General features: G+C 40.9%; 1 protein-coding gene across 1 annotated transcript in view; it reads right to left on the reverse strand.

Moving 5' to 3' along the window:
• Rad50 (RAD50 double strand break repair protein) overlaps nt 1–21,911 on the reverse strand; it is a 51,954-nt gene that overhangs the window by 24,895 nt on the left and 5,148 nt on the right. The window contains exons 4-17 of the mRNA NM_022246.2: nt 20,210–20,395; nt 19,380–19,584; nt 16,523–16,651; nt 16,142–16,307; nt 13,600–13,793; nt 13,018–13,224; nt 11,540–11,722; nt 10,200–10,357; nt 7,960–8,135; nt 7,059–7,296; nt 4,014–4,203; nt 3,159–3,285; nt 2,629–2,822; nt 32–142 (exon numbers count right to left, since the gene is read on the reverse strand). Of these exons, the coding sequence (NP_071582.2) occupies nt 32–142; nt 2,629–2,822; nt 3,159–3,285; nt 4,014–4,203; nt 7,059–7,296; nt 7,960–8,135; nt 10,200–10,357; nt 11,540–11,722; nt 13,018–13,224; nt 13,600–13,793; nt 16,142–16,307; nt 16,523–16,651; nt 19,380–19,584; nt 20,210–20,395 (2,464 nt within the window). The remainder of the gene's footprint in view (nt 1–31; nt 143–2,628; nt 2,823–3,158; nt 3,286–4,013; nt 4,204–7,058; nt 7,297–7,959; nt 8,136–10,199; nt 10,358–11,539; nt 11,723–13,017; nt 13,225–13,599; nt 13,794–16,141; nt 16,308–16,522; nt 16,652–19,379; nt 19,585–20,209; nt 20,396–21,911) is intronic.

Genomic DNA, 21,911 nt, shown 5'->3' on the forward strand with positions numbered 1-21,911 from the left:
GGGTAAGTAAAATATATAACCAAGAACTTACCTTATCCTGAGCCATTTTGTTACTTGTATTTTTTCTGTGGATCAATTCTTCTTTTTCCTGCTGCAACTTTTCCAGTGCTATCTCCAAAGGGTTTATTTGCTCTTTAGCATCCTAAATACATACACAAAAAACCAGACTGGTCATGTAACACTCCATTACCTTATTTTAGATGTTCCATAGCCTTAGTAAAATGGGTCCCAGATGTCAGGCTTTAATGTCAACTTATTTTGTCTCTTGACAGGGTCATGAAGACAGCACCATTACTTTTATTCACGTATTTCAGAGGCAAACAGGTCAAACAGTAACTTGTTCAAGGTTATGAAAGTAGATGAAGGGGCTGGAGAGATGGCTCAGCGGTTAAGAGCACCGACTGCTCTTCCAGAGGTCCTGAGTTCAAATCCCAGCAACCACATGGTGGCTCACAACCATCTGTAAAGGGATCTGATGCCCTCTTCTGGTGTGTCTGAAGACAGCTACAGTGTATTCATATACATAAATTAATAAATCTTTAAAAAAAAAAAAAGAAAGTAGATGAAGTAGGTATCAACCATAAAGTGACAGAATACCATGTTACAACCCACAGACCCAAAGAAGTTAACAAGGAGGGCCCAAGAGGGGACATCTGAATCTCACTAAGAAAGAGAAATAAATAGACTATAGACATCATGGAGGCGGGGGTTGGGGGGGTGGAGAGGGGAAGGAGCAGGAGGAATTAAGTTGGGGAAGGACAAAAGGAGACAAGGGTACTGGAAGAGACATCTGGAATGGGGGCGACAGGGGTTGAGGGAATCTCTGGGAAGAGCCAGAAGCCAAGGTCAATGGAAACTTCCAGGAACTTACAAGGGGACCTAGCTAAGACTTCTAGTAGATAAGGAGTCTGAACTGGCCATCTCCTGTAACCAGGCAAAATTTACAATGGAGAGACTGGGACACGAATCCAGCTACAAAACCTTCAACTTACAATTTGTCCTGTCTTAAGATATACAGGAGCAGAGACTGAGGGAATGACCAACCCATGACTTCCTCAGCTTGAGACTCATGCCATGAGGGAGCCCACCCGACACTGTTAATGGTACTCTGCTACACTTGCAGACAGGAGCCTAGCATAGCCATCATCATAGAAGAGTCACCCAGCAAATAATGGAAACAGATCAGAGATCCACAGCCAAACATTAGCTGGAGCTTAGGGAGTACTTCAAAAGAGGGGGAGGAAGGACTGAAGAAACAGAGAAGTCAAAGACACCACAAGAAAAGCTACAGAATCAACTAACCTGGGCTCATAGGGACTCAGAGACTGAACCGCCAACCATGGAACCTGCCTGGGCCAGACCTAGGCCCACAGCACATGTTACAGTTGTGTCTTTATGGAGGACTCCTAGCTGCAGGAGCAGGGGCTGTCTCTGACTCTGTTGCCTGCCGTTGGGACCCTTTGCCCTACTGTGCTCCCTCTTCTACCTCAGTAGGATGAGCCTAGTCTCACTGCAACTTGATACACCAGGGCTGGGAGGTATCCAGGGAGGCCTCCCTTTTTCTGAAGAGAAAGGGAGGAGGAGTGAATGGAGAGGAGGGAAGTGGGGAGGGCTGGGAGGATAGGAGGAAGGGGAAACTGTGGTCAGGATGTAAATAAAATAATCAATTGAAATAGCTAAGAGTCTAACCTAGTCTGACTACCAAAATGATTAGATTACTGATCTAGGAGATGGTGGAGTGGAGGAAAGCCACAGGCCTCTCTGTCAGAAGATCTTTCTGAGAATCAACCTTGCTTCCTCTGGGAAACCATGGGGCATTCTAAAATCCCAGTTTCTTTTTTCTACACAAGCATACTTGATTATCTATTTCAACAGGGTTGGGGGGCACTCAATATTTTAAGTAAAAATCATTTATAGCCAGCCAAGACTAGTATTACTGCAAGGTAATACTATTGTATTATAAGCTCAACTTATTAAATCCAAAAATAATTCAAGAAATAAAGGAACATTTATAGCAATTACTACTAAATGAATTGGGTAACTGGTGTCGTACTTATGAGTGAGTGACTCTAGTTAAGAAAACGTGGGTTAGGACCTGAGATAAAGTCAGTGGGTACATTTCAGGGTCTAGGGCACGTCCATGCCTGCTCACTATACTGGCAAGTAGTCTGATCACACATGAGATCGAATGGAAGCAGTGCTGACACATAGGTATCTGCCATGGATATAACACTTGGGGGCAAGAATTCATAAACAGTTATGCAGCCATCAACTGACCACTTCAAGTAACATGAAATCCACCACCTAACCAGACACTTACTTGGTTCTTCTTTATATGCCAACCCTTTCTTTCCAAATCTTTACTTATTAACACCTACTCTGCCACTTAGAAATCACACGAACAAGCATTAAAACACACTTGAGGGGTTGGGGAATTTAGCTCAGTGGTAGAGCGCTTGCCTAGCAAGTGCAAGGCCCTGGGTTCGGTCCCCAGCTCCAAAAAAAAGAAAAGAAAAAAAAAAAAACACACTTGATTTTCACAATAACCGTAATTATGTCTGTTATATCAACAACATGAATTTTTTTGTCTGAAGTAACTTAAAAAACAACATGTATGCACATTGCTACCTTTATTTCTCTGTTCAAAGACTGAACTTCAGTGGATAATTCCACAGTCTGCTCCTCCATTTGCTGACGCCGTTGCAAATTGGTGGCTATCTGCAGTTTCTCTGATTTCAGCTCATTTGTTTTACTTTTCAGGTGCTGAATTTGTTCCTGCTGGTCCTGTATAAGCTTACGGTTCAATTCAATCTTACTGGAAACTGCACAGAGACAAAATGATACAGTGGCTAGTGGGTGGGTACAGACAGCACCAATAACATCCTTTGGGTTCTTGTAGTGGACACATTTCACGGCTGAATGCCAGGGGCCTCCAATGCCCGAAGCAAGGGTATCTTGCTAGCTGTCCCCACCCTGACCACTCTCGGTTAAATTTCACAGGGTAGGTCCCACTGGGAAAGAGCGCAGCTCATCTGACCGTGTACAAATCCAAGTCTGTTACACAGGCAAAGAAGCCAAGCAGTGATGCTTGGAGAGAAGAGAATGAATGCACAGAAGTAGGCATTGAAGTTTTTGTGGAAAGTAAACAAAAACATTACCTGTATCCAGTTTGTGTTGTTTTTCTTGTTTTTCCTGGTTAACCTGCTGGACAGTCCGATCCAAGTCTACCCCCTGCAGCTTAGCTGCCTGCTGTGCAATTTTCCTTTCAACGTCTTTTAGCTCCATCTTCAGAACAGAATAGTTATTTCTAAGAGACTTATCGTATCATCATGATTCAAACTCTTTTAAGGCCAAGCTTAATAGTATAAAAAATGAAATTAAGTTCTAGTCCTTCAGGGGGCTGGAGAAATGGCTCAATGGTTAAGAGCAAGCACTAACTGCTTGCTTTTCCAGAGGTCCTGAGTTCAATTCCCAGCAACCACATGGTAGTCCACAGCCATCTATAATGGGATCTGGCGCCCTCTTCTGGTGTGTCTGAAGACAGCGACAGTGTACTCACATACATAAAGTAAAATAAAAAAAAAAAAAGAGACTTTATTAAAAAAAAAAGTTCTAGTGCTTTAAATAAGGTAAATGAATTATGCCTCGATTTCCATAGTTTATACTTTAATCCTAGGAATGTATACAAATCAGTTGTCTGCACCTGAAAATTAGCTAATATGTATGTGTATACACATACATATGTATATACCCTATCTGTCTGTCTGTCTGTCTGTCTGTCTGTCTGTCTAGGGGGATGGTGGGAGGACATGGTCTCACTGTGTAGGCCTGGCTGGATGACCTGGCACTTGCTATATAGACCAGGCTGGCCCTGAACTTACAGAGATCCACTTGCCTCTGCCTCTCCAGTGCTGAGATTCAAGGTGTGAGCCACCATGCCCAGCTACTGTTTTTAACACACATTCAAGTCCCCGCAAATCAGTGTTATTCTGCTGTAAGCTGCAGCAGCTCACCTGGAACCTCTCCATGATCGTGACGTCTGTCAGGCACACTTTAGCACTTTCCTCTTCGGGCATCACTGTACCCAAGAGTGTCTCCTGCTCCTCTATGTCATTCTTTAGGCGCTGTATGTCTCTATTGACACTCTGCAGTCTGTTTCTTAATTCTGGTATTTCCTTTTCCTTCAAATCAATTATGCTTTGCCTTAAAAGAAAACACAATGAAAGTCAATCTAGCTGACATTTTCTCATAATTAAAGTGAAGCTATATGGTTTTGGCAGGAACGGCACAAAAGAGCTGCTACCCTTTCTTGGCTATCCTGTCAACAGGTCAATGATGTTAATATGTCTGTTATTGGTGATGTTTACCCTATTCATTAGGGTATGGTGGTGTTAGCCATGTTTCTCGACTACAAGTTGACTACTTTTTCCCATTTGTATTTTAAAAATGTATCATAAGAGATATCACAGATCTGAGAATATGTGAATGTCCTATTTTTCAAACATCTGCTTACTGATGCTAGTAGCTACTGCTAACTGTTGGCAGTAATTATTACTGGGGTGTTGCCAACCAGAGATAGTTTTACAAATCAACTGTACTCATCAAAAGTTTCAAGGCCAGGGGCTGGGGATTTAGCTCAGTGGTAGAGCGCTTACCTAGGAAGCGCAAGGCCCTGGGTTTGGTCCCCAGCTCCGAGAAAAAAAAAAAAAAAAGTTTCAAGGCCATGAAAGAGTCAGAAGAGGGCTGATTCGCAGTTGCTCTACATGGACTGCATGAGCCTAGAGAAAGAATCAGAGGCAATGTGGGATTCTGAGGCCAGGCAGGGACGCGAAGACCCATGGGCTACAGTGTGGCTTGTAGGCAGGGCGCGGCAGGGGCGCGGCAGCACTGCTATTCTCCTGGTTCAGTAACTGTACAGCCACACAAACTGCTGATCTCAGCAGAACAGTGTGTGTGTAGTCTCTGTACTAGTTCTGAAAGTTTTTTTCTAAGTAGAAAGTTATTTCAAAACTAAAAATATTTTAAATTACAGAGGAAGAGAAGAAGCCAGACACTCAGCCAAATGATACCTGGGCTCAAGGTTCAAAAACCACCAATCATTTTTTTTTCTTTTCTTTTTTTCAGAGCTGGGGACCGAACCCAGGGCCTTGTGCTTGCTAGGCAAGCGCTCTACCACTGAGCTAAATCCCCAACCCCCACCAATCATTTTTTAATATCACTATTTGCACTTGACTGTCAATAAGACAGGTACTGGCTCTATACCTATTATTGATGTCACCTGTAAAGCATTAACACATACTCAGGTTTTTTAAAAAATATAAAGTTTAGGGGTTGGAGAGATAGTTCAGTTAAAAGCACTGGTTATTCTTTCAGAGAACTGGGGTTCGTTACCAGTACCCATGTGGTAGCTAACAACTGTGTGTGACTACTGTTCCATGAGATTCAATGACATCTTCTGGCCTTCCTGGGCATTGCATGAATGTGGTGCATAGATCATATAAGAGAACAAAACACCCATACATATAAACTAAACTTTAAAAAAAAAAAATAGTTTACTTAAAATTAAATTAATATGGTAAGTTTAAAAGATATGATAAACTAAATTAGCTACTAATAACAAGGAAAAAAAGCAATCCAAATGTTGGCTACTACATACTGAAACCATGATTAATTTTAATTTTTAAAAAGTACACTATGGGGGCTGGAGAGATGGCTCAGCGGTTAAGAGCACTGACTGCTCTTCCAGAGGTCCTGAGTTCAATTCCCAGCAACCACATGGTGGCTCACAACCATCTGTGATGAGATCTGATGCCCTCTTCTGGTGTGTCTGAAGACAGCAACTGTGTACTCACATTCATAAAATAAATAAAATCTTTAAAATAATTTTTAAAAAAAGGACACTATGACCACGAAATGCCAACCTAAAAGTACTGTGATGACAGACAAATTCTTATACAGAAAAAATAAAAGAAACAATTTCCTATTTTATATGTACATTAACACGAGCAATTAATTCCATTTCTTATTACTTCCAAAAACTGTGGTCACAGACCTGTTATACGTAAAAAGGGACAGTTAACAGCAGAACGATGGCTAAGAACCAGGAGCATACATACCATGTTAATCCTGCTTTCAAAGTCTCACACATACATACACTTTCTCAATGTGGTCCTCCCTCTTTAATGATGTAAGGTGCTCTAATTGTTCTTTAAAAAGTAAAGACACTTCCATTCTCAAGAACAGACTGCTAAGATCTATTTGGAGCTGGACATGGGTGCACATACCCAGAACTTGGGAGGTAGAAGCATGAGGAGTTAATGCTGACAACAACGTAAAGTAAACCTTTTTTTTTTTTGGTTCTTTTTTTCGGAGCTGGGAACCGAACCCAGGGCCTTGTGCTTCCTAGGTAAGCGCTCTACCACTGAGCTAAATCCCCAGCCCCTAAAGTAAACCCTTAATGTTGTCTTTTGGAGATCATAAGATTGCTTAGTGGGGAAAGACACCAACCACCAAACCTAATGGTCTGAGTTTGATCCCCAGGACCTACATGGTGGAAAAGAAAGAACAGATTTCTGAAACTGTCCTCTGATGATCACATGACAGACATGGAATGGTCACATGAACGGCCATACCCATGCCAAATAAATAAGATGTAATTTTAAAAGTTGGAGGTATTTTTTAGGGGGAGAGGGGGAGGTTTAGCAGTTAAGAGCAGTGGTTACTCTTCAAGAGGACCAGGATTTAGTTCCCAGCCTTTACATGGCAGCTCACGACCATATGTAACTCCAATCCCAGGGGATCTAATAACATTTTCTGGCTCCTGTGGGTACCAATTACCCATGTGATGCATAGACATACATGTAGAGAAAACACCCACACACACACATTTAAAAAAATGTTATTTTTTAGAAGAACTTTTCATATTTTAATTTGCTTGTGGGGTTTGGAAAATGACATCAACAACCAGTTTAGAACCTGCCACACCTATGACTCAAGCCAAGTCTCAGGAAACACACAGAGTAAGGACCACCCCATCCCCATGACTACTTCAGGCTTACCTCATGGGCACAAGCCCCAGCATTTCATCACGGCGCCGTTCTTTTTTTTTTAGTTCTGATTCTGTTGACTTGAGTTTATCTGGAGCAAGCCTCAGCTTGGACTGCAAGTCACTGATGACTTCCTGTAATTCAGCTTCCGTCTGAAATACTCTCTGACAGACTGGGCAACAGGACTGGTTTTCATCTGTCAGCTGAGTGATGAACTGGGAGTAAACTGCTGTGGCTCCAGCCAGCATGGCTATTTAAAAAAGTCAAGAAGTCCTAGTCACACACACATATATTTTCTTCCATAACTATTGTTCTTGCTTTATAAGTATACCCAAATAAAGATTCTGACACTGAAACCTTCCTAAGGATATTCTACATTCAATTTGCACCATTTTGGTATGTAATATTGTACTGAGGTCTTTCTATGTGTGAGGCATTTCTTACACTCCTTTACTCCTCTTTAATGTACTATAGAATACATAGCTTTATTTCCATTTTATAGATGATAAATCTAAAACACAAGAAAGGCTCAACAATCCCACAAGCTACTTGTACAGTAAAACTATACAGCCAGGAACAAGCTCAAGTCATTTGGGTCCATACAAAGTTTTAACATCTCCTAGCCTCAGGCTTGGGGGGCGGCTCAGCAGTTAAGAGCATTTGCTGCTTTAGCAAGACGAGCAGAGTTAGTTCTTAGCACCTATACTGGACGGCTCACTATCATCTCAAACACTAACTACCTCCAGGGATGATCTAATGACTCTGGCCTTGATGACACCTGACTCACATGCACATACCCCCTCATACACACAATTAAAATTAATTAAATTAAAATCTTAAAATCTCTGATCCTCAGTAGTTACCTGTGAATGAAATTTCCAAAGTCAAATTGATAATATAAACTGTAACTTACCTCGCTGCTTTGAGGATTTTTCAATATCTTCTTTAAGTCTGTCTAAGTCACTTTCAAAATCTTGGCTACCACAAACATCAAACAGTTTATCTTCATAACTAGACAGCTGCTCTTCCTTTTTCTTTAGCTCATTATTTATATGATTTTTATTTTGTTCGGCTGAAGCTAGTTCTTTGCTAAAATAAAAACAAATGTAGGATATTTTAAAAAATTGAACTGTCCAGGCTTAGTTTATGTACAGGAATGTCTTGCCTCTATACCTGCTCATGCGCCAGGCATGTGCCTAGTGCCCAAAGAGATCAGAAAAGCATATTGGATGCCATGGAGCTGGAGTTACAGGCGGCTGTGAGCCACCATGTGTGTGCTGGGAACCAAACCCAGATCCAAGACAAGAGTAGCTAGCGCTCTTAACCACTGAGCCCTCTTCTCCAGCTCCCAAGAAATTTGAAAAATTTGATTAAAGAGATACTAGATAAATTCTGTCAAAAGTTGTTAAAAGAGGTATGAGCAATTATTTCCCTATATTTGTATTTTTTTATAGTTTTGTGCTGGGAATAGAACCTAGGACCCCAAGCATGGGAAGTACACACTCTACCACTGAGCTACATTTCTGCCACATTCTTTCTTTAGAAGTCAGAGGAACAAACTGAATGCTCTGATTCAATCTTCTAGTCGAATGCTCCCTCTAAGGCACTGACCCATCTGCTAATCCTGAGCATGGACCCATCCCCATGTAAATAAACGGGGGCAGAATTTTGCTCTATTTCTGGGGCTCACAGTCTTAGACCCCGGATTATGGGATGGAGCAAGTGGAAGCCACCTGCTGGCTCTGCTGGTGCCACAACTCTTAAACACCACCCAGCCAACCTCAGGGTTCACGTGTGAACCTCAGGGTAGCTAAGTTATGATGCAGGAGAGTCTTGAGATTCAATGTGCTGTATTCAGCTGGTTCCTCCTCTTTTTTCCTTTTTAAAGATTTATTTATGTATGTGAGTTCACTGTTGTTCTTTCCAGACACGCCAGAAGAGAGCATCAGATTCCATTATGGATGGTTGTGAGCCACCATGTGGTCACTGGAAATTGAGTTCAGGACCTCTGGAAGAGCAGTCAGTGCCTTTAATTGCTGAACCATCTTTCTAGCCCCAGCCTACTCTTTGAACTCAAGAAGAAAAGAACACAACAGATCAGATGATACTTAGTACTATCCACCGTGGTCACTGTAAAATCTCGGACAAAAAGGACTATAGGAGATACTTGCATTACACTGGGCTAATTACAGTCACAGTTACCTAAGTGCCAAGTACAGCCTTCATCCTCTCCAGTCTCCAACAAGCACCAAACCCCACTGATCTCTCATTGAGGAAACATCGTTCCAGGGCACCCCAGACACCACTCTTGCTGCCTCATCCTGGTTCCCCAAGCAGCCGCTGCTTCCACTGACAGCTCCTTTTCCTTAGCTCGCCAGCAGCGACTATTCCTCATATTTAGCCCCACACCCCCCTTTTCTTTTCCACTGTGGAGGCCATGCGTGCCATGCTGTGCATGTGGAGGCTAGAGGACAACTTGCAGAAATCAGTTCTCTTCCACATGTGGACCCCTGAGAATGAAGCGAGCCATGAGGCTTGGCAGTAAGGGTGCTCTCTGAGGTCGCTCACTTGCCCCTCTTTGTACAATTCTTTCCAGGGGACATGGCTTATACCAATTACTGTATCTCTTTAATAAACTGCAACAACTCGTAATTTCCTGAACTTAAAAAGCCTATTCACTAGAAGACTCTTCCAAGAAAAAAAAAAAATTGAGCCAGGCACGTTGACATACACCTTATAATTCCAGCACTTCCAAATTGAGACAAGAGGGTCTTAAGTTGGAGACCAGCCTGGGCTATATTTTGAGCCCCTGCTCAAACAACGAACAAACAAAGCACCATTAGTTTAATACAGCAAAAGCCAAATCTATTGTCTCCCTAAACACTCACTGAGAAATACCTCTTATTTAACCAGTACTTAAGAGAGCATTGGAGAATGTCTAAGCAATGTACTGTTCAGACAGACAGAAAACAATCTCCGATGTCAATCTCTTTCTACAGTTTTGAGAGACAAGAGGCCCCAACTATTCCCATTACATATTACCTAATCGCCAGAAGTAAACTGAAAATGACATGACAATGAATGCTTAAAACAATTTTTTAAAAAGCATGAAATAAAGAGCTCTGTCTTAGTGGTAATGTTTTAGCAACTCACTTCAGTTTGGCAAGTCTGTCCCTGGTCTGATTAATCTCTTTGGATTTAGAATGAAGCCAGTCTTCAAGCTGTTTTTTGTTAGGAAAATATCCCAACAGTGAAGTTAGTTCATCACTGTGCCTGGACTTTATTTTTCTGATCTGTTCATCTTTGTCAGTCTATAAGGAAAATATAAAACAAATCAAATTTTAAAAGTCAAGACTGTTAATAACAAAAATAAATTCTGGAGACTGGTGCAATGGCTCACTCAGTCAAAATATTTGTCATAAAAAAGCTTGACAACAGAGTTTACCTCTGAAACCCACAGGAACACGGGACAGAACCAACTCTCTCTAAGGTTTTTGAGAGAGAGCCTCACTCAGTAGTCCTGACTGGCCTGGAACTTGCTACACAGAACAGGTTTTTCAGGATCTCACAGAGATCCCTCTGCCTCTGCTTACTAAATGACTGGACTAAAACTGTGCACTACCTAAAGGTGACTAAAAAGCCAAGTGTATGCTCATAAATACATACACCAAATAATAAGAACCTTTAAAATGAATTAAGTTAATAAATAAATTCTGAAATGATGCTTCGAGTTTCCAATTTAAAAATGAGAAGTATACAAATTCAGGCAAAAAATATAAAATTTGTAAAGGTTTGGAGAACTGCCTTTAAAAACAATGAAAACCATTGGTGTGTGTATACTCCAACCATGGCACACACACGTGGATCATGTGAATTCCAGGGATTAAACTCAGGCTTGGCAACAAGTATCTTCCCCTTCAAGACATCTGCCATGTCCCAGGATGGTCTTTTTAAGACAGAGTAACCAGTATCATAAAAAATGTAAACCTCTGTATGTCAAAAGTTGCCAACAGCTGGGGGTGGGGGGGATTTACACACCTTTAACCCTAGTACTTGAGATGTAGAGGCAGGTAGATCTCTGTGAACTGGAAGCCAGCTTGGTCTACAAAGGGAATTCCAGGACAGCCAGAACTACACAAAGAACCCATCTCGAACCATGTTTTTGTGTTTGTATTTATGGGCTTTTTGTTATTAAAACATAGCTTTTTCCAGGTGCAATGGTATATGCCTATATTTCTGGTTAGGAGAATCACTTGAGTCACAGAAGTAAGAGGCCAGCAAGGGCAACAGGGCTACAGCCCATCTCAAAAACAGTAACAACAATTAAAAAAACTTTTAAGTTAAAAATCTATTTTATCAGCCTATTTTTAGTTATTGTAACCTCTATAAATACAAAACCAATACCAAGTCAATACCTCAGTCTACTGACTAAAAATGGAAGATAAATTATTTTAAATACCGATCAGTATAGATACAGAGAAAGAAACTCATACTTTGTCTTTGGTAAGCATCTCCATCTGTGTGCGGGTTGTTGTATGATGGTTTAACTGCTCCATCTCCTGATCCAGTTTCCGCAGGTTCCTGTCCAGGTCCGCTTTCTCACTTTGGAGGTTTAGTATTTCTGCTTTTAGGGTTTCTATGCTGCTATTTTTCTCAGCCTTGCTTAGTTCACGTTCCTAATCAATTCAAACAAATGTACACGTATATGTTTTGTGCCAGAATTAGATAATGACAAGCTATGATTATTGCTAGCTTTGAAGTAGCTCTTTCTACTATTTGATGAATATATCATCTTTTCTTTTAGTAAACCTTCATTTTTACCAATAAAGCCAAAAATTATTCCTAAGAGAAACAAAATACTACTCTCTGCTCATATCCAAAAGAGAAAAATATAAACTATGCTTTGGGAAAAACCTTATTCAGGTTATTGTGCTGTGCTGCAATGATAGAGAATTAGTAAATAAACCGTGAAGAGTCAAACAGAAAGGAGAGATAAAAATTAGAAAAAACCAGGAGAGTCAAGAGCGGTGGCTTAGTCATTAGGAAGGAGCACACGCTGCTTTTCTAGAGGACCCACGCTGAATTCCCAGCACCCAGTCAGGCAGCTCACAACTACAGAGCCGATTCCTCTGTCCTTTCCTGGCACCTGGACTCCCTTGTACGGAATTCCACAGACACATGTACATATATGCACAAATAAAAATAATCTTTAAAAATAAAGAAAAAATTAGGAGAAATGTATATGTAGATTGAGTAATAACTCTTACTCCCCCCATTTAGGTATTTATTAAGCTCCCATGTAACTCACTCTACTCCTTGGCAGGTGTGATGCGGTCCGTCGCTAGCACTTGCCATCCTGACAGCACTATGTACGATATACTGTAAACTGATGAAAATGTACTCTGCAGTAGCCAGTTACAAACAGACAGCAGTTTCCCTAAGTCATGGAGGAGGGACACAGGTCTCACATGCATTAGGGCATCACTTTGAAGAGGAACAGAGATGTGAAAGAGGACAAAAGCAAGGAGGAAAACTCCAAACTCTTGAAGAAAATGGCCAGCAGAGTTTGTTTACCACAGGAAATGTGACAAGTCAGTCACATAAAAACCTCACTGTGTGGAGACTAACTGGAAGAGTATTTGCCTTTTAACTTCGGTCAGATACCAGGGACTTGTAACAATCACGCCACTTGGCTGTTTGGAACACACATCTGTGAACCACACTCAAAGGAGAATGCTTTTTGGAGACTCTAAAGCTTGAAAGTCTGAGCCCAAGTTTCTTTTCTTTTTTTAAATTTTCTTGATGATTCTAATTTTAATCCACCAATTTCTAGAATCAGAGAACTGATAATCGAGATATTTAAATGAGCTCACTTTATATGGGATACTAACTAAAGTGCTACAGCCTCAGGGTGAGCGGTGGGCCTTCGATGTGACAGCACTCAGTGGCACTTGTGACCTGGACAGCTTACCGCTTTTGTGAGCTCCTGGTCCAGCTCCAGAATCCTGTCCGAGGAGCCCTCCAGCTGCTGCAGCTCATTCCTCACGTTCCTCAGCTCAGTCTGCTTCTTCGTCAGGATCTCGGTCTTCAGCTCAATCATCCTCCCCAGCCCGCTCTTCTTGTCCCTCATCTCATCCATCTGTCTCTGCTTCAGCGCTTCTTTGTCTGTAAGGTCGCTCTAAATTTGAGAATCACATTAGTGATTCTGTCACTAAGTAACTACTTCCGTTTAAAGTAAAACATACAATGAACAAAACATAGGAAATAATTTCTAAAACTGGGAAAAGCATTGCCCAGAGGTGATGATTAGTAACTGAACAAACATTCTTGCAATTATCCTCAAAAATTAACTTTACTTAAAATAAAACCACAGATCTATACTATGCTCCTATTTTATCGTTATAAATTAAAAAAAATTCTAAAAGTTTTTTTCTACCTAATAGCCTAAAACTCACCTAAACATGCTACAAAACTGGGTTCACTTTAAAAGTTTATAGGATCACTTAGTGAATCTGACACAAAAAACAGCAAACCTGGGTTTCAAGATATTTACCAAGAGCTGGCTGGCAGTTTTAGCTTCTCTCTCCTGTCTCTCTCTCACAAGTTCATGAAAGTTTTTAATCTGTCTTTCACTGAATGGTCCACGCTCAAAACCATCCAATTCAAGATGTGCTGCCAAAGACTGAATCAGTGAGTCTCTGGCTCGGATATGCTCTTGATGTCGATCTGCCTGTAGTTGTAGACGACCTTTATTTTAAAAAAATAAGTTAAAAAAAAGTCATGGTAAAAGTAAACTTATATGCAGTTGTAAAAAATAACTGTAATCTTTATAAGCTCTGCCCAGCTTGTTCTAATGAACACTGTGTAAAGCTGTCATATAGTCTCAACTGGTATACTAACAGTGTATGATCCATCAGGCCTATCCAAACTCCCCAGTGTTATCTGCACTCATTCATTGTATGCATTAAATTTCATGTATTTTTTTTTAAGATTTAAATTTTTTGTTTAGGTGTTTGTATGTGTTCCTGTGTGAGTCTGTGCCAGAGAAACAAGAGCATTAGATCCTTGGAACCACAGTTATAGGTGACGGTAAGCTACTGGGAACCAAATGCAAGTTTTCTGGAGAGCACAATGTGCTCCTAACTATTGAGCAATCTCTCCAACCTCAAGTTCTATATAATTTTACCCCATGTTATCTCATACAGCCAAACACAGTATAGATAGTAAACAGTTTCAACACTGTAAGAATCTTCTTGTTCTGTAACCATAAGCACAGCCATCTTCTTCCTGTCCCTTCTTCTATCTATTCCCTCTAGCAACCATGAATTTGTTCACTAGGTCCTCAACTCTGACCCTTCAGAATATTATTAAAATGGAAGCACACTATACAGCCCTGTCAGGAGCCTCTCAGCAAAGTGGGTTGAAATGGGATACAGAGTAGGACTCCGGGGTGGCTTTAAAGACTGATGGTCTCTGGACCTTCTAGCTTTCTAACTATACTTAAATGCTGATGATAACTTCTAAAAAGTCCTGAACACTTTCTTGCTCTTTCTGAGGGTTAAAACCTCTGGTTTAGGCAATTAACCTGTAGCCTAGCAGTGAGGGATGAAGTAATGTGGCCTTTGTTCTATCTCAGCAGGAACTGTGCAGCTCTAACTTCTAGCCTGATAGTTGGAAGTCAGAAGTAGCAAGAAGAAAAAGGGACACTTTGAAAACTGAATTTAGTGTCTATTTCTAAGTTGTAAAAAGTTTCCTATTTTCTAGAAAAAGAGAGAAAATAGAATGAATGAAAAAGGGGGATAAGGGAAAATTCACCCTCTACTCTTGGCCCTCAGCACGTCTACAACTTTCAGAACACATGATCACATGGTAAAAAGTTCATCACAAGTTCACACATAAATTCTAATCATAAACTGAAACAGAAGTTTACAACAGAGAATGTATACACGCATATCCACCAGGAGTGAGCATCTAACTAAGCATCATCACTTGTCACAGCCCACTGAGAGTTAAAAACCATAACTAAGTTATTAGTGAGGTTTTGCATAGATAAACCCAGTCAATATTTTGTCTTTCATCCTAGCACCTAAAATAAATTGTTAGTTCCCTTTCCATTACCTTTGGTTAATGTCTTGTTTTTCATTATTTAATATTTATTTATTTGTATATGAGTGATCTGCCTTCACATGCACCAGAAGAGGGCATCGGGTCCCATTACAGATGGTGGTGAGCCACCATGTGGTTGCTGGGAATTGAACTCAGGACCTCTGGAAGAGCAGCCAGTGCTCTTAACCGCTGAGCCATCTCTCCAGTCCCCTTGGTTAATGGTCTTGCAATCTCTTGGAATGTTCTCTGAGTAGTAGAATGTCTGCTTACTATCAGAAGCATTAACTGTTGACACATGTGAGACTGGCAGAGTTCTCACTGCAGTTTTGACTATCAGAAAGGACCTAATAGCAGTCTCACTATAGAAGAGCTTAATAAATACTGCTAATTTTAGGAATTCTTATAGGATCATCATTAAGAATTAAGAAGTTGGGCTGGAGAGATGGCTCAGTGGTTAAGAGCATTGACTGCTCTTCCAGAGGTCCTGAGTTCAAATCCCAGCAACCACATGGTGGCTCATAACCATCTGTAATGAGATCTGATGCCCTCTTCTGGTGTCTGAAGACAGCTACAGTATATTTATATATAATAAATATAATAAATAAAAAAAAAAAGAATTAAGAAGTCATCTATTTGTCCATATAGCATCACTACAAGACAGTACATCTTCATAGATTTGCTCAAAAGGGTGGGCTAATACCTAGTGATAGTTACATGTGTAATAATAACAGAAAAAGCATAATAGTAGCAGGAATATTTCCTAAAATGACTTCCTCCTGGGCCTTGCCTACCTGAGTTCTGTCCTAGATTTTAATCTAAGGTGGTCACCTCAAGAAGAGCACCTGCTAGCTATTAGCGTGTCCTATGATGGCTTCTGTCACAGCCCTTTGAGACTAGATGTTCTCAGTGTTAACTCTGTGGCAGTTCTTCATTCGTGCAGAAAATCTATGTTCTAGAAGGGAAAAGGCCAAGTAAGGTCTGTATCTTACCCTGCTCCACAAGCAGCTCTGCTCTTTCCTGGTTGAGGAGCCGAGCTTCTTTACTCAGCTTCTCCAGTTCACGCTGACAGTCTACCAAGCGCCTTTCTTTCTCCCTTACAGTTCTCTGGTGATTGTGATACAAGTCATTTAGCTGCTCATCAGTCCCTTGAAAAACCTGTGTCAAACCAAAATAGACAGCTTTAATGTACTAATACGACAACCACCCTAACACAATGGAGATTCTGTTCAATAGCCATTTTGATAGAGGTATCACAAATGTCAAGATTCAGATTTACTTCTCCCCGAAAGTGTGGAGACGAAAGGGGTTAAACGCAGTCCATTAGGATAATCCATGAATTTTCAAACAGAACAAAATTTATCACCACAAACCTTTTCCATCTTCTGTTCTAATTCACTGTTATCTTTTTCCATTTGCTTCTTTCTGCTATCCAAGGCTTTAATTTCATTGTCAAGTCTCATTATTTTAGAGAGGTTATGTTCAATCTCTTTCAGGCGATTCTGAAAGTAAAGGTATATTCTACATGAGCAGGATCCATTCTAGCCTACATCATTAGAAAGGGACATCAGTTATGCACAGACCATTTAACAAGACACCACCAGTTAGTGCTGATATAGCCTGTAAAGAGTCACTAGAAACACGGTAGAGCACTCAGGACACCATGAAGCACATACCTTGCTTTCACCAGCTTCTACACAAGTCATTTGTTCAGAAGGCATTGACGGCTATGGTGTGAAATGACACATTTTAACTATTTATGCTAAATTGATAAGAAGAGATTCTACACTTGATCTTGGAAGACCAAGAGATGATTTATTATTATACATGTGTATGTGTCTGTGTACATGCCCAAGGGGACAGGTGGTAGATCTCCAGGAACTAGAGTCAAAGTAATTGTAAGCTGTCTGAAAGGACTGTCGGAATTGAACTTGGATCTTCCACAGGAACAGTGAGCTGTCTTAACTGCTGAGCCTTTAATCCAGCTTGTGAAATGCCACATTTTTAAGAACAAAATTCTTAAATGGCTAGTTTACTTTTTTAATTACAATGATGATGATGATGATGGTGGTGGTGATGATGATGATGATGAAATGGTAAAGCATGGTCCTAGGGCTTTAAACATGATAGGCAAGCTTTTAGCACTGAACTACAGCTACAGCGCCAACGTCTTGTTGTTCTAGTTGACACAGAATCTCATGCAGTCCACACTGGCTTTAAACTCATTATGTAGCCAAAGACAACCTTGAATATTCAATATTTCTGCCTCCCCTCACCAAGTGCAGCAGGCATGCATGTGGTACACAGATATGCACATAGGCAAAATACCCACACACATAAAAATAAAGTAAATTATACTAGTAATGTCTCTCGTGTTTTATTCCTTAGTGGGTATATGTAATCACCATACAAACAGGAGCGTCCTTCACTTTGATTCCTCCTATATCCCCAGAAGTGTTTAATGTAGCTAAATGAAAGAGATTTGAGCAAGGTAATATTACAAATAACATCACTGAAGAACACCTACTGTGTTCCAGACAGTCCTAGGTGCTACTCTAAGTTCTCTCTGACTACAAGACCACAAGCTAAGCAGCACGGTCAGAAGACTTAACTAACTTGGGCAAAGCTGCATAGACCATGCTGGTGTGGTGGTACACACCTGTAATCCCTGGGATCAGAAGGGGAGCAAGAGAATTACAAACTGTTTATTGAGGGTGACAAAATGAAAGCTCATCTTAAAGACTCAAAGACCAAACAAGACTGGGAGGTAAGACTGGAATGCTGATCCTCCTTGAGCCTGCAAACTGAAGTATGGATGTGCAACACACAGGACATACTGGGTAAATGCTACTAAATGCATGCACTTCCTGAAGGCTTTCAGCTGCTGGCCTCCTCTAGGCTCTGAAGGAGGTAGGAAGAGGATCCCTTGATCCTAGACTAGGATTCTAAGGTCAGCCTGGGCAAATGGCTAGGTCCCGCCTCAGAGATACATATCTAAAGCCCAGAAGGTAGGAACAAGAAACAACCAAAACCAAGTACACAGGAAATGCTTTAAGAAAACCTGCTAATTTGTAAGCTGGTTAAAACAACAACACACGGTTTAGAAAACTATACTAATTTACATATATAGGGGTGAATTCCAAATTTTGTACAATGTCAAGAATGCCCTTAAAATTATAAAAGTTCTCTACAAAGACCTGTCAATTTGAAAATTTCAAAAGAGAAAAACAACTGTAAAGTCAAGTCTAGCTACAGCAGTGCTCGACAGCTCAGACCTGTGCCAACCACTCACTCAAATCCAACCTCTCCGGGCAAGGTAAAGACCAACTGTCTAAGCACACACCTTTAGGCCCAGCACTGAGAATCAGAGCATAGAGCATAGCGGCCTGCAATGGCTAGCCTGGTCTATAGGACAGCCAGGGATACACAGAAAGAGCCTTTATTGAAAAGACAAAATAACTAATAAAAAAGACTGACCATCAAATGCAGACCTAAGACTTCAGTCAAACTTAGTATCTCATAATTTTAAAGAAATATACATGCTCTCAAAGTTCATATAAAAACAGGGTACTTTATAGGGATGGAGACATGGCTTAGTGGTTAAGAGTAGCTCCACTCACACAGTGACTTACAGTTTGTGACACCAGGTCTAGGGAATCAGATGCCCTTTTCTGGCTTTCATAAGCACTGCATGTACATGGTGCAGTCAGACATGCAGGCAAAACAATGTTTTTAAAAATAAAATAAAAATAAATGTTTTTTTTTAAAGGTAATTAGGCTGGGAAATAGTGACACACGACACACTCTTAATCCCAGCACTCAGGAGGCAAAGGCATATGGGTCCCTGAGTTCCAGGCCAGTCCAGTCTAACAGGATAGCCAGGGCTACACTGAAAAACGTTCTTGAAAAACCAAACAAACAAACAAGTACTTTAGGGGTAAATGCTAGAACAGTGACAAAGGGGATTTCTTCTTTGTATGCTAGGTAACAGCTAGTGCACGCCATGGTAAATATAACTAGTAACTAATTACATTTGTGTACTTGTAAATTGTATACTTATGAATTGCTGAGAAAATAGATTTTAGGTACTCTTCCCACACAAAAGAGGTATAACAACGAAAATGTTAGTTAGCTGGCTTTACCCATCCCTATAGCAAATACTTACATTAAATCATAGTACATATTATAAACATACAGTTTTAATTTGCCCATTAAAAAAAATTCAGTTACCTTCAATGGCTCAAGCTCATTCTCATAGGCTTTGACAATTTCCCGTGAAGATGCTAACTGGGCTTCCTTACTAGTGATCTGATCTCGGATCTCACAAGCTTTCTCCTTATTTTGCCTCAGATATTTCAATTCTGTTTGACATTCTTTTACTTTCTGACCTTGTGTCTGTCGTACCTGTCGAAGCGTATCTAGGGCTTTAATGTACCTTTGAAGATATGGAAAAAAGGTAAAATTTCTGGCTAAGTAAATTACAGTAGAATATTATGCAAACATTAATATTACATTTAGAGTTAATGACCTGGAAAAAATTTATCACATCAGAACTAAGGGAAAAAAAATTTACATATTTCCTCTCAGACAAACTTTCAGCCACAAGAAAACGGAAAGGAAATGTACCTAATGGTTGCCACCTGGTGGAATAGTGTGTGCTGACCCTCTTTGCTTTTTATTTTTTTATAAAACAGCATCGAGTTGGCCACAGTGGTGTTCACCTAATGTTCCAGATGCTAGTTGAACACAGAAGTTCGAGGGCAGCCTGGCCAATAAAACCAACAGAAACGGGGTTGGGGATTTAGCTCAGTGGTAGAGCGCTTGCCTAGGAAGCGCAAGGCCCTGGGTTTGGTCCCCAGCTCCAAAAAAAAGAACCAAAAAAAAGAACCAAAAAAAAAAAAAAAAAAAAAAAAAAAACAGAAACAACATGGCCCAGATTGGAGGTGTAACTAACTCATGGTGAAGCCCAGGTTCTTGGCACAAGGACCTGGCTCAAGCACAGCCTCCTAAAGTAAAACAAGACTACACAACCTCGCAGCTTCAGCAGCACACTTACAAACCTTGTTGCTGAAAAAATCTCATCAAATTTCTGCTTCAGAGCCTTTCCTTCACTTAGAGGCCAATTTGAGTCTTCTTGGTGGCAGAAAATAACATTGTTTAGCACAGACTTGGAAACCCCAAGACAACTTATCATTTCTCGGTCGATTTCTGCACATTTGGAGCTGAGACTGACTTTTTCACCGTGCCTACAGAAAGTGAGAATCAAGGCTGTTAGTGAAAGGAGCCTGCAGAGGCACTAACTGTGTTGTTCAGTCTTCCAGTTCTTGAAGGTCTCATCTATGTGAAGCTCACCTCAGACTCACTATGCAACCAGGAATGACCTTGAGCTTCTGATTGTCCTATCCTGACTCCTAAGTGCTAGGATTTCTAGGGTCTGCCACCCCCAGTCTATGAAGTGCTCAGGACCACACTGACCACTGTACATTAGGCAAGCACTCTACCAACTGAGCCCACGCCAGTCTGTACAAAACAAAACTGCCCTTTCCATGGCTCATTAAAATCGCCTCCTCATGCTAAGAAAACTTAGTGCTAGGAAGGCAGTGAATAGTGAAGTGTTTGCCACCTAGCATGACGAGTGGTTTATCCTTGGCACCCATGGAAGAAGGCTCATTTGTAATCTCGGTGCTGAAGAAGCAGAGACAGAACTCCTGGGACTCACAAGCCATCAGACTCACTGAATTGGCAAGCTCCAGGTCAAAAAAGGACAATGTCCCAAAACACAAGGTGAATGGCTCCTGAAGAACCATACCCAAAGCAAAGCTGAACTCTGGCTTCTTCAAACACACGCAACAGGGAGGACAAAAGCCAACCCTTCTGTGGTCAAAAAGGTCACTGATGAGAAGGTTATGTAAAACAGGTAGTTCAAGAAAGAAAGCAAGAATGAAAAATAATATAGTAGTATGTTTTCTGGTCCATGTGGTCTAATGTATATATGGGCACACAACTGTGTGGGGGCCAGAAGACAATGCAAGGTGTCTTTCTCAAATCCCCCCTTTCTTCTTAGACATGGTCTCTCTACTAAATCTGGAGTTCATTGATTCAGCTGACTGAGAATCCCAAGATTTTCCTGTCTGTTTCCCCAGAGCTGGAATTACAGCCACACATGACCTCATCTGACCTTTACATAGGTGCTGAGAATCAAACTTTGGTCCTTACACTTGTTTGCAAGCATCTTCCTAGTCTCCACATTTGGACTTCTAAATAATTAATTTAAACCAGCTAGAGTGCAGGAACTTGGCTGCCAGCAGACGGTATCAGATCTTCTGCAGCTGAAGTAAGGGGATTCTGAGAAGCAGGTGATCCTGATGCAGGTGCTGAGAACCTAATTTAGGTCCTCTGAGAATGCAAGCACTCTGAACCAGAGCCATCTCCCTAGCCCCAATAACAATTATCTACACGTGATCTCAGACAAAAGGCTGAGAAGTGATGAAACCCACTTTCTAACCCACATTACATGTGTTTCTGATCCTTCACCTTTCCCGTCTATACTGACAATCAGTACAATTACGTATAACTATTTCAAACTAGTATATTTAAAAGTCCAAGTAGGTGAGCCGCTGGGGTGGCTCACACTTAGATCCTAGCTTTGGGGAGGTTGATGCAGGTGGACTGTTTTGAGGAGGAGGCCAGCCTGGGCTGTCACAAAGTTTGCTAGATGTAGTGGTGCATACCTATAAGGTTTTCTTGGGAGGTGGAAACAGG

This window comes from Rattus norvegicus, chromosome 10, assembly GCF_036323735.1.
Source record: "Rattus norvegicus strain BN/NHsdMcwi chromosome 10, GRCr8, whole genome shotgun sequence".
In the NCBI taxonomy this organism is placed as follows: domain Eukaryota; kingdom Metazoa; phylum Chordata; class Mammalia; order Rodentia; family Muridae; genus Rattus; species Rattus norvegicus.